Source organism: Haliotis asinina, chromosome 1 (assembly GCF_037392515.1).
Source record: "Haliotis asinina isolate JCU_RB_2024 chromosome 1, JCU_Hal_asi_v2, whole genome shotgun sequence".
Classification (NCBI taxonomy): domain Eukaryota; kingdom Metazoa; phylum Mollusca; class Gastropoda; order Lepetellida; family Haliotidae; genus Haliotis; species Haliotis asinina.
Window position 1 is genome coordinate 48,922,158 of NC_090280.1, and position 14,193 is coordinate 48,936,350.

Below are 14,193 nucleotides of genomic sequence, written 5' to 3' on the forward strand. Positions count from 1 at the left end.
TTGAACAACCACGGCGTTCGCGCTGACTTTTCTCTGCTTCCCCTCTGCCTTTTCCAGTGAGTGAGTGAGTAAATGTTTAATGTCACATCGGCAATATTTCAGCCATATCGTGACGAGAACAGATTTGAAATTGAAATGGGATTTGTGCATATTATGAAAACCTGTTGTCAAAGGACAGTAAAACAACTAGAATATCACAGTTACGGATAAAACTAGTGCGGAACGGTAGAACGGATAGAACTATTTGGACAAGACAAGATATAACACGCGGGCTATATACATCACAAACAGCTGAAGGTAGATCACCATGCGAGGGTCCATGGGGACTCACAGTACCTTTGCTACCTGCATCGACCCTGGCTGGATTTACACCATCCCATCAGGCACTGGCGATGCAGGTAAGAAAAAAGAACAAAAATACTACGACTAATTAATATTGGTTGAGCAAAAGTGACTTTGAAAGTTGTTGGGACGTACGTACCGTCTTTGGAAGACAATAACTTTACGCTACTTCAACCCCCTTTTAGGGTACAGCCACTTACAATCGCAGTTGCTAATTTACAATACCATGCTTAAAAGATATATTATCTATGTACAAAACATATTCAAACATTTTCAAAATTTGTAGCGCCTTTTCCAGATTACAATAGAAATAGGTCTCGTTCTGTTTGGCGATTTGGGGTTGGCTCCATTCTCAGATAATTGTAGAATGACCCTTCACCCCTTAGATGCAATTCTTGCATTAGCTGGTTGTAGTGCCCGAACTGCAAATGTCTATTGCATCACCCATGGGCAGACCCACAGGGTTCTCAATCTTCTACGTCTGTTTACCCTTCTATTTAAGATGGCAATGACTGTGCGGTTGAAAACCAGTTCTTGCTGATCTTGCAAAATGGCTATTTGCAAACGCAGTTTATAGTTCATTCTTAGTGAAGTCGTTATAATATGGCTTTACTTAGCCTGTTCATATGAAACTAGACTATGCAGGTTGCAGAATGGTCGCCACAGAAGGCAGAAAGAGCGCCAATGAATGCACAAGGAAGGCACTACGGTCGGCGAGAAGGCAGAAGCAACGCAGAACGGACGCCCTTATTTGTTTATGATGCAACAGAGAAGGCAGAGAGAACGCTTAGGACGCTCAAAGGAACGCCTCTGAAATGTAAATAATTTGCAGCTTAGGTCGCACAAGGAAGGCACAAGGGACGCCAGAGCATGCGCAATTACACACCAAACATATCCGTGTCTCTGTCAGTCTGCCTGTCTGTCTCTCTGCCTGTCATCTTTTCACCATTATCAGTGCCTCACTCATTCTCTCTCACTCAGTCTGTCTCTGTCCTCTGTACCCCTGACCCGTGAAGGTGCGACGAAGAATAGGACTTCAACAACCCATGCTTGCTATAAAAGGCAACTCTTCTTGCAAGAGGCGACTAACAGGAACGGGTGGTCAGGCTCGATGATTTGGCTGAAACGTCATCGGTTCCCAATTTCGCAGATCGATGCTCATGCTGTTGATCACTGGATTGTCTTGTCCAGACTCGATTATTAACTGACCGCCGCCATATAGCTGGAATTTTGCCGAGTGCGGCGTAAAACTAAACTCACTGTTCATCTTTATCAGTCTCTATCTCTCTGCCTGTCTCTCTCTCTATCCGTCTGTCTGATGAGTGTACTTAGACTGCAATTATCAGTCAGTCTCTCACTCTCTCTGCCTCTTAATCTCTCTGTCCGTCTGTCCGTCCTCCCTTCACCTTTATCAGTCTCGCTCACTCTTTCTTGTCTCTCTCTCCTCTCAACCAAGCTCCAGCCCCGACCACCTGTTCCCACCCCACGCATACGTACTTACGCACGTGCGCACTTATTCATCTACCGTAGACTTCTACCCCCGGTGTTAGGCTGGAAATGATTCCCTGTGAAAATTTCCGCCCTGCCTGTTTGTGTAACTTTCTACGCTGCACCGAGTACACTCTAGCGTCATGTGGTTTTAATAAACACGACAGAGATCGCCTCGGCGGAACACCATGTGTTTTTACTATCGCCAGCAGCATTATCCCGAGGGAAGAATATAGAAGCGCCAACAAATGTCTGCTTTCTAACAAGAGATGAACAACAGCAGATGGCTTTGTAATTGCAGAAGCTAGACACAGGTTTAAAAAAACTAACCTGTTTCTCCAACAACTCACTGTAGGGTTTTTCCTCCCGATGTCTTCGTTCAGTGTATTCTGTCGTACGGTGTAGTCCAGGTATGGATCCCTTACAAAGGAAGGTGATATTGTGAACTGTTTGCAGAACCACTCATTCACCTCGGGCAAGTGGGCTTATTTAAAATAGCCTCTGTTTTAAAGAAGTGAGTGGATGAGTGAGTTCAGGTTCTAGAACTGGACCAGATATCTCCTAGCAGTGTATGGGTACCCGATCCTATAAGATGGGCTTATGATTGTAAACCTTCTACCGCTCTATGGTGTGCTCCCATTTTCCCTACACTCTCGCCACAACCGATTTATACTCCATTGGCCATGCTTCATGCATGGTTAAACATGGACATGCCTACTATATACAATGGACTAGTCCAAGTCCGTTTCAATGCATTTATCAATTAAAATATCTCATGATGCACACGCAGTTCATGATGATACTGTCTCAGGCAATTGAATTCCGAAGCATTATGAAGTTTAAGTAAGTGTCCTGTAAGTAAGTGACAAGGAAGTGACTGGTTGTCCTCCCCTCGGTCACAAGCTGATGCTTCAGACAGACGCTGTGGATGTTGGTTAATGTCTGTACATTCACGTACTCGTGATGGTCCGGCTTTCAATAACCCATGTTTGTCATAAGAAGCGACTAGCGGGATCGGGTGGTTAGGCTCGCTGAGTTGGTTGACACATGTCATCGGTTTCCACTTGCGCAGATCGATTCTCATGCTGTTGATCACTGGATTGTCTGGCCCAGACTCGATTATTTACAGACCGCCGCCATATAGGCCGAATATTGCTGAATGCGGCGTAAAACTAAATTTCCTCTCTCCCTCACTCACTACATACGGTGAGGGAATCATCTTGGTCGGGTACCTGCACCATGGTCCAACTGTAGACAAAGTCATCTGTTGTTTCGTTCTTCTCTATTTCTTGCCTTCTTCATCTGTTTCGTCAATCCACTATGAAATCCCTCCATGTGATTGTTGGATCTTGGTCCTAGGTTATCATGCTGGTTCCACAACTGATCAGAGAAGCGAGCATCATAGTCTACGCTGAGAGCGTATGTATAACATATGAGAACAATGCCGTGCTGCCTGACAGAAGTTTGCATATAATATATATCCATTATGACACTATAAATGCCTTCAAGCACTTCATACCGACATCACATCCATGTATTGTATCTCCATCGATTTTAAAATTACGGACTAGGGCAGTGTACCACCTGTGAATGTTGTATCTCAAATTCAATACCTAACAACTGGTGATACTTGTGTTCCCAACAGTACATCCTCTGGCTAGTGTGTTCGGGGACCATATGGGCGGAAACAGGAAGTATGACACTCAAGGAGTTAAATTCGTTCAGCTTGCACCACGTGGTAAAGTCGAGGACAGGGGTCCTAGTATCTCTCTACCCATGACATCATAATACATGAAATGTGACACCGCACAATCTGTGGTCCTGGTTTCGTATATCATTTACAACCTCCATTTGGGGGCACCACACAATCGGAACACGTACATCGGGCTTTTGAAAACATGTGTCTGAGATCCCCTGAATGTATATAAGTATTCACCGCCCCAACGCGGAAGTTAAACTCTGGTGTAGATCCCGTGACACAGGCGAGTTCCATCTGTCGTCATGGAGGCTTCTGTGTGGACAGTCACTCTCTACGTCGTTGTACAATCTTTGTCTTCGCATGTAGCTGTAGGTGAGTATATGCTTGATAATGCACTAGGTGAGTATATTCCTTATATACCAAGTGAGTATATGCTTGATCATGTATTCAGTATTTTCTTTATATACTAGGTAGGTATATCACTTTTGTACTTAGCGAGTATGGACCTTTCATAAAAGGTGAGTATATGTCTGATCATGTACTAGGTGAGTACATTCGTTATATATAAGGTGAGTATATGGCTCATCATGTACTAGGTGAGTACATTCGTTTTATATAAGGTGAGTATATGGCTGATCATGTACTAGGTGAGTACATTCGTTTTATATAAGGTGAGTATATGGCTGATCATGTACTAGGTATGTTCTGTATATACTAGGCAGGTATATGACGTATCATGTACTTAGTGAGAATGTTCCTTATATACATGGTGAGTACATGACTGAACATGTACAAAGAAAGCATATTCCTTATATACTATGTGAGTATATGGTATATCCTGTACTAGGTGAGTATATTCTTTATATACTAGGTAGGTATATGGCATATCATGTACTGGGTGAGTATATTCATTATATACTAGGTAGGTATATGGCATATCATGTACTGGGTGAGTATATTCATTATATACTAGGAAGGTATATGGCATATCATGTACTGGGTGAGTATATTCTTTATATACTAGGTAGGTATATGGCATATCATGTACTGGGTGAGTATATTCATTATATGCTAGGAAGGTATATGGCATATCATGTACTGGGTGAGTATATTCATTATATACTAGGTAGGTTAATGGCATATCATGTACTAGGTGAGTATATTCTTTATATACTAGGTAGGTATATGGCATATCATGTACTGGGTGAGTATATTCTTTATATACTAGGTAGGTATATGGCATATCATGTACTGGGTGAGTATATTCTTTATATACTAGGTAGGTATATGGCATATCATGTACTGGGTGAGTATATTCATTATATACTAGGTGAGTATATGCCTGATCATGTACTAGGTGAGTATATTCATTATATACTAGGTGAGTATATGCCTGATCATGTACTAGGTGAGTATATTCATTATATACTAGGTGAGTATATGCCTGATCATGTACTAGGTGAGTATATTCATTATATACTAGGTGAGTATATATCTGATCATGTACTAGGTGAGTGTATTCATTATATACTAGGTAGGTATATGGCATATCATGTACTAGGTGAGTGTATTCATTATATACTAGGTGAGTATATGACTGATCATGTACAAGAATAGTATAGTCCTAATATACATTATGTGAGTATATGCCTGATCATGTACTAGGTGAGCATATTCCTTATATACTAGGTGAGTATATGACTGATCATGTACAAGGATAGTATAGTTCTATTATACATTATGTGAGTATATGCCTGATCATGTACTATGTGAGTATATTCCATATATACTAGTTGAATCTGTCTCGAGCACACTATTTGTATATTACCTGATATGTATCTCACATATAAGACTAATTACCTACCTGTATTTTATGTACATTCTGACCTTGTATATCTGTCAAACCATGTATATCTGTTCAGTTAGGTTCATCCGTGTTTAAGGTACAAACGACCTCTGTAGATCTGTTCTGTTGGGTTTAAGTGTATTTCGTACCTAGTCTGGCCTTGTATATCTGTTCAGTTGTGTTTATCCGTGTGTTAGGCACAGTGTGCTCTTGTAGATATGTTCAATTGCGTTTACCTATTTTTCAGGTATAATCCGACCTTGTACATCTGTTCAGTTAGGTTTACCTGTGTTTTAGGTACAATCTACCTTTGTATATTTGTTCAGTTAGGTTTACCTGTGTTAACTTGTGTTTACCTGTGTTTATCTGTTGAGTTAGTTTTACTTGTGTTTTAGGTACAATCTGCCCTTGTAGATTTGTTGAGGTAGTTTTACTTGTGTTTTAGGTCCAATCTGCCCTTGTATATCTGTTGAGTTAGTTTTACCTGTGAATCAGGTACTATCTGCCCTTAAAGACCTGTTTAGGTAGTTTTACCTGTGTTTTAGGGACACTCAAAATGACGCCGACTGAGGGACAAGTAACAGAAGGCAAGAGCTACACCTTTACCTGCACGCGCCAACCACCCATCTCGTCAGCCAGATTAGTCATTTTCAAAGAAGGCGCAGCCACCTTCTGCCAACTGGAACCCGGTCCTGGAAGAATGGCGGGTGTAATGGGGCGTGAGTGTGGTGCTGTGGCAGGGCAGTCTTCCAAGTTCTATTTCACATTACCTCGCACGTATCGGAACCATTCAAGTACGGACTGGACATGTCAGGCTGGGGGACAGATCAGCAACAGGGCGAGGTTAGATGTCTGGTGTGAGTTGACCGTCTGCCTGCCTCGCTCTACAGCCTCTCTCTCTGGCTCACTGTGTGTCTCTGTCTGTCTGACATCACTTCATCTTTATCACTGTCTCCCTCTTGCTATCTCACTCTCACTCACTCTCTATCGCTCACTCTCATTGCCCGTCTACCCGCTCTATCTTCACCTCTGTCAGTCTCCCTCTGTGTGTCTCTTTCTCCCCCCCCCCCCCCTCTCTCTCTCTCTCTCTCTCTCTCTCTCTGTGTGTGTGTGTATGTATTTGTTGTATGTCATAGTGAAGACTGTATAATTCCACTGTTCCAGATCCCCCGGCGGTAACGCAGTTTACGGCAAACGATATATCTAATGTCTCCGTGGTCAACATCAATGACACTGTCACACTGCATTGCCGATACGAAGGACAACCTCCCGCCGACGTCTTTATCAGGAAGCAGAGTCGGAGTCTACAAACCGTAGTTGACGATGTTGCTGTGAGGTCCACTCTGAAAACAGTGAGCTGTCACGATATGGCGACGTACGTGTGCCAGGCCTCAAACAGACTTGGCTTCGCCAAATCACATATTGAACTGTTCGTCAGATGTAAGTGAATCTTGGTGCTGATCTTCAATAACAATGGCGCAAACTCCGGAATAACGTGTTTACACGCATCAGATAGCCCATCAGGAGCCTTAGCAGTTGTGGACGTACAGGGTAGCCACACAAGCTACAGAACGTTTGAAACATCAGGCTTTATATTTTGCCTCGTCTGTCTCTCCGTCCGTCCGTCCGTCCGTCCGTAATCATCTTGTTTCCGGAGCATAACTCAGAAACCCTTCAATACTTTTAGACCAAGCTTAGACAGATATAATAATCTCAACCTATGGCTGTGCCTTTTGCTATTTACAGACTTTTGGCATTTGTATTTTTTAAGTTTCTCCATGGAACATTTTGGTGTTAGTCTGATGGTGGGGTGGGCTTCGTTTCCGGCTCAGAGCTCATAAACCGTTCAATAGTTTTCTGCAAAACATGGTAGATGTATCAATCAGAACTTAAAGTTGTGCCTTTTGCTATTTGCAGGTTTTTGTGATTTATTATTTTCTGAGTTTCCATTAAAACAATGAGGACTTAGTCTCAAAATTGAGGAATGGGCCTCGTTTCCGGAGCACAACTCTAAAACTATTTAATATCTTTCAGCAAAAACTTGGCAGATGTTTGAGGCAGATCACAAAGTCATGCCTTTTTCTATTTACAAAGTTTTGGTATTTTTTATTTTTCCTTGTTTCCATAGAAACATTTCGGCCTTAGTCTCAAAAGGGATGAATGAGCTTCGTTTACAGAGCACAACTCGAAAACTTCTTAATATCTTTCAGCAAAACTTGCCAGATATGTGACGCAGACCTTAAAGTAGTGCCTTTTGCTATTTGCAGATTTTTTGTGATTTATCATTTTCCCATTTTCCATGGCAACGATTCGGACTTAGTCTCAAAATGGAGGTACGGGCTTCGTTTCTGGAGCGTAACTCGAAAAGCATTTCACATCAACAGATCTTGGCAGATATATGCGACAGATCTTGAAGCGGTGCATTTTGCTGTTATATGACATTTATATTTGTCATGAATTCTATGGAAACAATTCAAACTTAGTCAAAAAGTAACTGTTAGATGAGTTTGTCCTTTGAAATATGTGGGGGCCGGGGGAATATGTCATCCTCTGATGACTCTTGTATTGATAACCTCTGTGCCACATTCTTGTGTTCTTCATTTCACAATATATTTGATATTTGATTGTGAAGTTTCTAGTTTGACTCAGTAAAGACATATCTTCCTGTTTTCGGTTAAGTTTATGTATGTAAAGCTGTAACCACTCTTTCACTCACTCACCCAGACACTCACTCACTCACTCACTCACTCCACAGGCCCTCCTTCACAAGGTGCCACCCAAGGAAGAACCACAACCTCCCTTGAAGGGGACGTCACTCTGACCTTGACAGTAATGGCGTATCCAGCACCGACCTTCACCTGGTTTCACCCTCTTGGAAACATAGTAGATGTTAACAACGGTTCCCTCAACGCAGACCTGAGCATCATCAGCAGAATTACAATAAAATCTGTAACCGCAGATGACCTTGGGGTGTACAAGGTTACTGTGAAAAACGACCTTGGATCAAACAATTTCACCGTTTTACTCACCAGAAAAGGTTAGATCGATGTAAATCTATCTATCTATCTATCTATCTATCTATCTATCTATCTATCTATCTATCTATCTATCTATCTATCTATCTATATGTGGGGAATGACTCTAACGCTGAACTATAAAAGTCGCGGTCAATGCCTTTTTCCCGTTTGGGCGGTGGTGTAGCCAAATGGTAGAATGTGTGGGACCCATTTCTGGTCCCCCCCCCCCCCCCCCCCACACACACACACACATTATTGCTAAAAGCGGCATAAAACCACACTCACTCACTCATTATCATAATCACTTATTAGCATTTACTATATATATACATATGCAGGTTACACCCACCATGACACACTTGGAGGTTGGATGAGATCCGCTATTCCTTGGACAAAACATGTGTTGTTTGGTTTCCAGAGCCTGTGAGTGGAGGACTGGTCACCGGGCTTGTTATCGGCGGAATTCTCCTTCTGGCGATTATTGTTGTGTCCGTCGTCTTGATTAACAGACATTCCAGGGACAACGACAATGGTAAGTGCTTTTCTTTCACATATTAGAACTGCACGCATCGCCTCAGACAACGAATATTTCCCTTCCTTGACAGTGACGTGACAGCCTACGCTAACATGGAGCTGGTGCATGGTGCCCAACCAGTCAGATATCGCCTCATCATTGATTGTCAACATGTCTGTGCCTTTGGCTGACTGTGATTGCACCGCATAGGATGTTACCTTTGTTGACCATTGTTATCAAGGTGCACTTGGCTGTACTCGTATTAAAGCACTTACATTGCTGCCTTGGATATCAAGCAAACCGGAGACGACGAAGTATCGAAGTCGAATGTATTGAACGTTACTCAACCATTGCCTGACATTGTTGCACAAACATTACGTGGCGCAGTTGCACACAAATTGCCTGACATTAGCTACACAGTCATCACCTGACATAGTTGAACCCCTTTGCCTGACATAGCTACACAGGCGTTACCTAACATAGTTTCACAAACATTGCCTGACATAGTTGCACATCCATTGACTGACATACATGCAAGTGTATATCCATTGTCACACATATATGCTCATCCATTGCCTGATATAGATACTACGGTGGAGTAAAGTCATCATTTCATTTTAATGAAAGCATCCCAAGCCCAGTGAAAACTAAACACGTCCCCTTTCTTTTCTGCTTTCAGACTTAGAAATGGACATGGTGGACAGCTTAGACGAGGATGACGCAAACAAGAATTTGTATGCAGAAGTTAATAAAAAACGTGAGTAATTCACCCAGTTTCCCGCCTGTCACTATCCTCTGTCATGTATCTGTATGCCAAACTAAATACGTCTTGTGAGGAAATCACCCAGTTTCCCGCCTGTCACTATTCTCTGTCAATCTGTATGCCAAACTAAATACGTCTTGTGAGTAAATCACAGTTTCCTGCCTGTCACTATCCTTTGTCATGGATCTGTATGCCAAACTAAATACGTCTCGTGACTAAGTCGCCCAGTTTCCTGTCTGTCACTATCCATGAGTATGAATGTGTATGCTAAAGTGAATACGTCTCGAGAGTAAATCAGGGCTATCAACGTTAATTGGACTACAGACGTTGTACATACACAGGGAACAAACCCAGTTCTAGGCTATACCTTACTGCCCTAAAATTGTGAAAGATGACAGTGATTGCCAACACACTGTTTATATTGCGGGCTTGTCCTCTGTTTCAGACTGTCTTATTTAACATGTACTGAAGAATGTCAGTGATTGTCAGCACGTTGCTTATTGCGGGCTTGTCCTCTGGTTGTCTTATTTAACATGTGTAGAAGTATTCGTTACCACTGTTGTATTTCTGAAGGTTTTCTTTAGAAGGTGTTCTTTCCTTATTCGTTTTACATTTTTCTTACAGGTAAAGAAGTTAGTGGTGATTCCAGTCCCAGGGAAGATCCAAGTCATGAAAATGTAGGTACCCATACACTGAGCTGTTGAGCTAGGGTAGGATGTTTGTGTCTGCCCATTAGTCAGTCCTTCAAACCACCCCTACGTTCCAGGAGGGTGAAAGTGAATGACTGAGTTGGAAAGTTAAGCAGTTTGTAGTTAGATTGTTTTTGCTCTAGTTTGACATTTATGATGTTTACTAAAGCATTTCTGGTGAAAATGTTAGTGGAACTGCTAACATTAAATATTGAATTTACTTACCATCCCTGACAACATGAGCTGTGGATGGAGAATCACGTAACGAAAGTAAACGAGTTGAATTTTTTAACCGTATGACACTCACAGTTAGAGTCCAGTGTGATGAATGATGATGAAATAGATTGTTTTGAGATTGTGGTACATTGTTATCTTATACTGAACCCCAAAAGAGACGTCATATCGATAGAGGTTTCTTCAAGTACACTCCTTAATTCAACGTTGCTCTGGCACTGAGGTCACGAGCACTCTCTGTCTGGAAGACATGATTTCTGTTACGTTCAAAATGTGGTACAACGTAGGGTTTTATGACTTTGTGAATGAAGCGCACCTGTCATGTTATTTCCTCACCCTGGACCGAGTTTCCACAGTGACAACTTCTTGATCCAGACTGATTGCACCCCGTACTATGATGCTTGGATCACCCCATGAGACTTTCAACAAAACAGTTCCCCTCGCCTTTGCCATACTCTCACTCTGCTATTTCCTGCCGAAACACATATTGGCTTTCATCGGAAGAAACACACCGTTCTCCTTTGCCAATTTCGATGACAAGTTGCAATTTGCCGCTGGTTTTGTCCGTGACGAGTGGCGATGACCAGGATAGGGTCTCTGACACACATTATCGGCACTAGAGAGTCGGTAGTGAGTCCTAGTGGTCTTGCCTGCTCTGGAGAAACAATCTTGCAGGTGGTTGCGCACTATCTGTCGGTCTGACATTGTGATGTCACTGAAGGTCACCCAATGCGTGGACGGTTTGTATTGTTTTCAGTGGCCTGATACCGGTCCTACAGTTGGTAGTTTGCGCTAACATGAACATGTGATTTTTGCTAAACTCCTTAGAGACTGTTCAACTTGCTAATGTCCTAAGGCTTGGTTTCTCTGACTTCCCGTAAGTTGTGTCGTGGCGATTTTGTCAATACAAAACTGGTTTCAGGCGAGTTTGTGACTCGTTTTCATTGGTAGGGTTGTCACAATATACACATTGAGGCCTAGCGCTGTCTTGTAGTAAAGAGGGTCGACCATAAAAGCCACGCTTAGCATGCAGAAATAGCACTGCTATAGGAGCTAGAATCTCGTCTCCAGAAGACTGTCCGCTAAGATTACCGTCGTCCAAGTGCAGTGGAGTATGTCCAGTCGGGGTTTATCATGCCCAATCATGATTGCCTCCACCCGACAAACTGTTTTGTGCGTGGTCACAGTAGCATCTGTGATTCGCTGTCGATTGCGACGATAAATCCTCTGCTGGCCATCATGGAAGGAGAAACTGAATCTACTGAAGAGCACACGACACGTTGATTCCCATGGCCGTGATGTCTACTCCATCTCAAACACCTGTCTGTGACGTGGTGTTAGTGGTGGGTGAACTGCAAGTCACCTTAAGCAGATTCCAGATCCCTCTAGGCGAACGGCGCTCTTGGATATCCCTACCTTGTTAACATTAAAGTGTTCTATCTGAAATTCTATTGCATTAGGAAATCTGTTTCGTAACGCAGTTTTAATCATGTACTAATCACCTCGTCTAATCACGTGCTAATCACCTCGAACTGTTGTGACTCTGGGGCGACCTGGTTGACGTGTACAGACCCACTGACTTGAAGTCCCTGCTTCAGTCTACCAATATCGTTCTGGCTCACATTAAAGCGGACAGCAACCAGCCCCTTTCACCAGATTCCTAAAGGTTTATAGCCTGGCGAAACATTTCTTATTTTACGTTGCGATTTCAAACAGGTACTTGAACAGTGAACGACAATGAAAAAGCATCAGTGATTACATGTGCTGATCATTGACACTGAGTGACAGGTGGATTTCCACATTAATACGTTGAAAACAAAATGTGTCATTTATAACAGAATTATCGGACGTTAAAGAACATAACAATAGCATTCCAATGACCATACTGTAGAAAAGCATGTAAAACATTCCGTTGCATATATTTGAAACAAAAGTGGAGATCTTACAACTTTTAAGAAATAGTGTTACCAGTAGCTTGACCCTTCATTAATGAGGCCAAGTAAATATTTGTATTGGCGCAGAAGTATGAAAAAACGCATACCGTTTTTCAAACAATTATTGAACCTAACTGATAAGCCATTTTGATTTATTTGGAAGGGGCGCAAGACAGGGGTGGATGAAGACGGCCTGCTCTACGTTTGTGTGGATGTTGAAAACCGACCAGACAGTGACGGTGTCATACACAGGACCGATGATGCTACACAGTATGCCGACCTGACCATCAACCAAACAGGGACCCGGGACACACACTAGCACCAGACAGGACTAACGATGCTACACAGTATGCCGACCTGACCATCAACCAAACAGGGACCCGGGACACACACTAGCACCAGACAGGACTAACGATGCTACACAGTATGCCGACCTGACCATCAACCAAACAGGGACCCGGGACACACACTAGCACCAGACAGGACTAACGATGCTACACAGTATGCCGACCTGACCATCAACACAGGAACTCACGACAGACACTAACACCAGACAGGAGCTCAGGACATACACAAACACTAGACAGGAACGCAGGACATATAATAGCACCAGGCATCACCTCAGGAAATACACAAGCACGAGGCAGTAGCACAAGACATATGCTAGCACCAGGCATCAGCTCAGAACATACACTAGCACCAAAGAGCGGTTGTCTCATATACATAACTAATGATGCCGTACAGTGTGGCGACGAGCCCATCAACCAGACATTTCCACACAGTGATGCTCTCCCAAGTCGTTCAAGGTAATGCTGGACATGACGTCGAATTCGATTAAGATGCATGGTTTGTTCGAGTGACAGCCTTGCAGGGCGGTTCCCCTCAGTTGAACATTGTTACTGTGAAAGCGCCATTTAGCCCTTGCGACACCAATGTGATATCATATACATATACACTTGTATGTCAGGACTTAAGGCGATAAATTTCTCCAAATACCTATGTGGCGAGGACCACTTGATGTATCTAACAATACATATCTTTCTAAGAATAGGATGAACAATCAGAGATGTGTATGAACTTGTAACATGTGTGTATGTATTGTATATATGAATAAAGTGTACTTGCCTGTTCACCTTGTGTCTTACCTGTACTTACAAAAAGACACCAACCAAATGCTCAGTCAGAAAGTCCTATCGTGTTGTGGGATTATAATTTAAAAAAACCCCACATTTCAAGTCGAAAAAATGCACTTCTGTGTTGTTAACTACATATACATTAGGATCCATTAATATGCCATCGAGGTGGATTCATAAATACCTACACAGATACATACAACTGTATGTGTGGCGAGTGACACGTCTACACAAATACCTGCTGTTGTATGTGTGGCGAGTGACACATCCACACAAATACCTGCTGTTGTATGTATGGCGAGTGACACATACACACAAATACCTGCTGTTGTAAGTGTGGCGATTGACACCTCTGCACAAATACCTGCTGTTGTATGCGTGGCGAGTGACACCTCTACACAAATACCTGCTGTTGTATGTGTGGTGAGTGACACCTCTACACAAATACCTGCTTTTGTATGTGTGGCGAGTGACACATCCACACAAATACCTGCTGTTGTATGTATGGCGAGTGACACATACACACAAATACCT

At 42.7% G+C, this 14,193-nt stretch overlaps 2 protein-coding genes across 2 annotated transcripts in view; both read left to right on the forward strand.

The window, feature by feature from the left end:
* The window catches only part of LOC137292586 (uncharacterized), a 156,576-nt gene that overhangs the window by 86,997 nt on the left and 55,386 nt on the right, over nucleotides 1-14,193 (forward strand). The window lies entirely within an intron of this gene.
* Nucleotides 2,748-13,658, forward strand: LOC137279836 (tyrosine-protein kinase-like otk). Its single transcript, XM_067811842.1, has 8 exons — nucleotides 2,748-3,901; nucleotides 5,921-6,232; nucleotides 6,540-6,815; nucleotides 8,131-8,412; nucleotides 8,811-8,924; nucleotides 9,586-9,663; nucleotides 10,294-10,346; nucleotides 12,690-13,658. The coding sequence occupies exons 1-8, from the start codon at nucleotides 3,832-3,834 to the stop codon at nucleotides 12,843-12,845; spliced, it is 1,341 nt and encodes a 446-aa protein (XP_067667943.1). The 5' UTR covers nucleotides 2,748-3,831; the 3' UTR covers nucleotides 12,846-13,658.

What these genes read in the sequence shown, in the direction of transcription:
- LOC137279836 (XM_067811842.1), top strand. Translation starts at nt 3,832, where the DNA reads ATGGAGGCTTCTGTGTGGACAGTCACTCTCTACGTCGTTGTACAATCT. An exon ending in TATTGAACTGTTCGTCAGAT is followed by an intron (nt 6,816 to 8,130) that starts GTAAGTGAATCT and finishes CTCACTCCACAG; the next exon opens with GCCCTCCTTCACAAGGTGCC. An exon ending in CGTTTTACTCACCAGAAAAG is followed by an intron (nt 8,413 to 8,810) that starts GTTAGATCGATG and finishes TTTGGTTTCCAG; the next exon opens with AGCCTGTGAGTGGAGGACTG.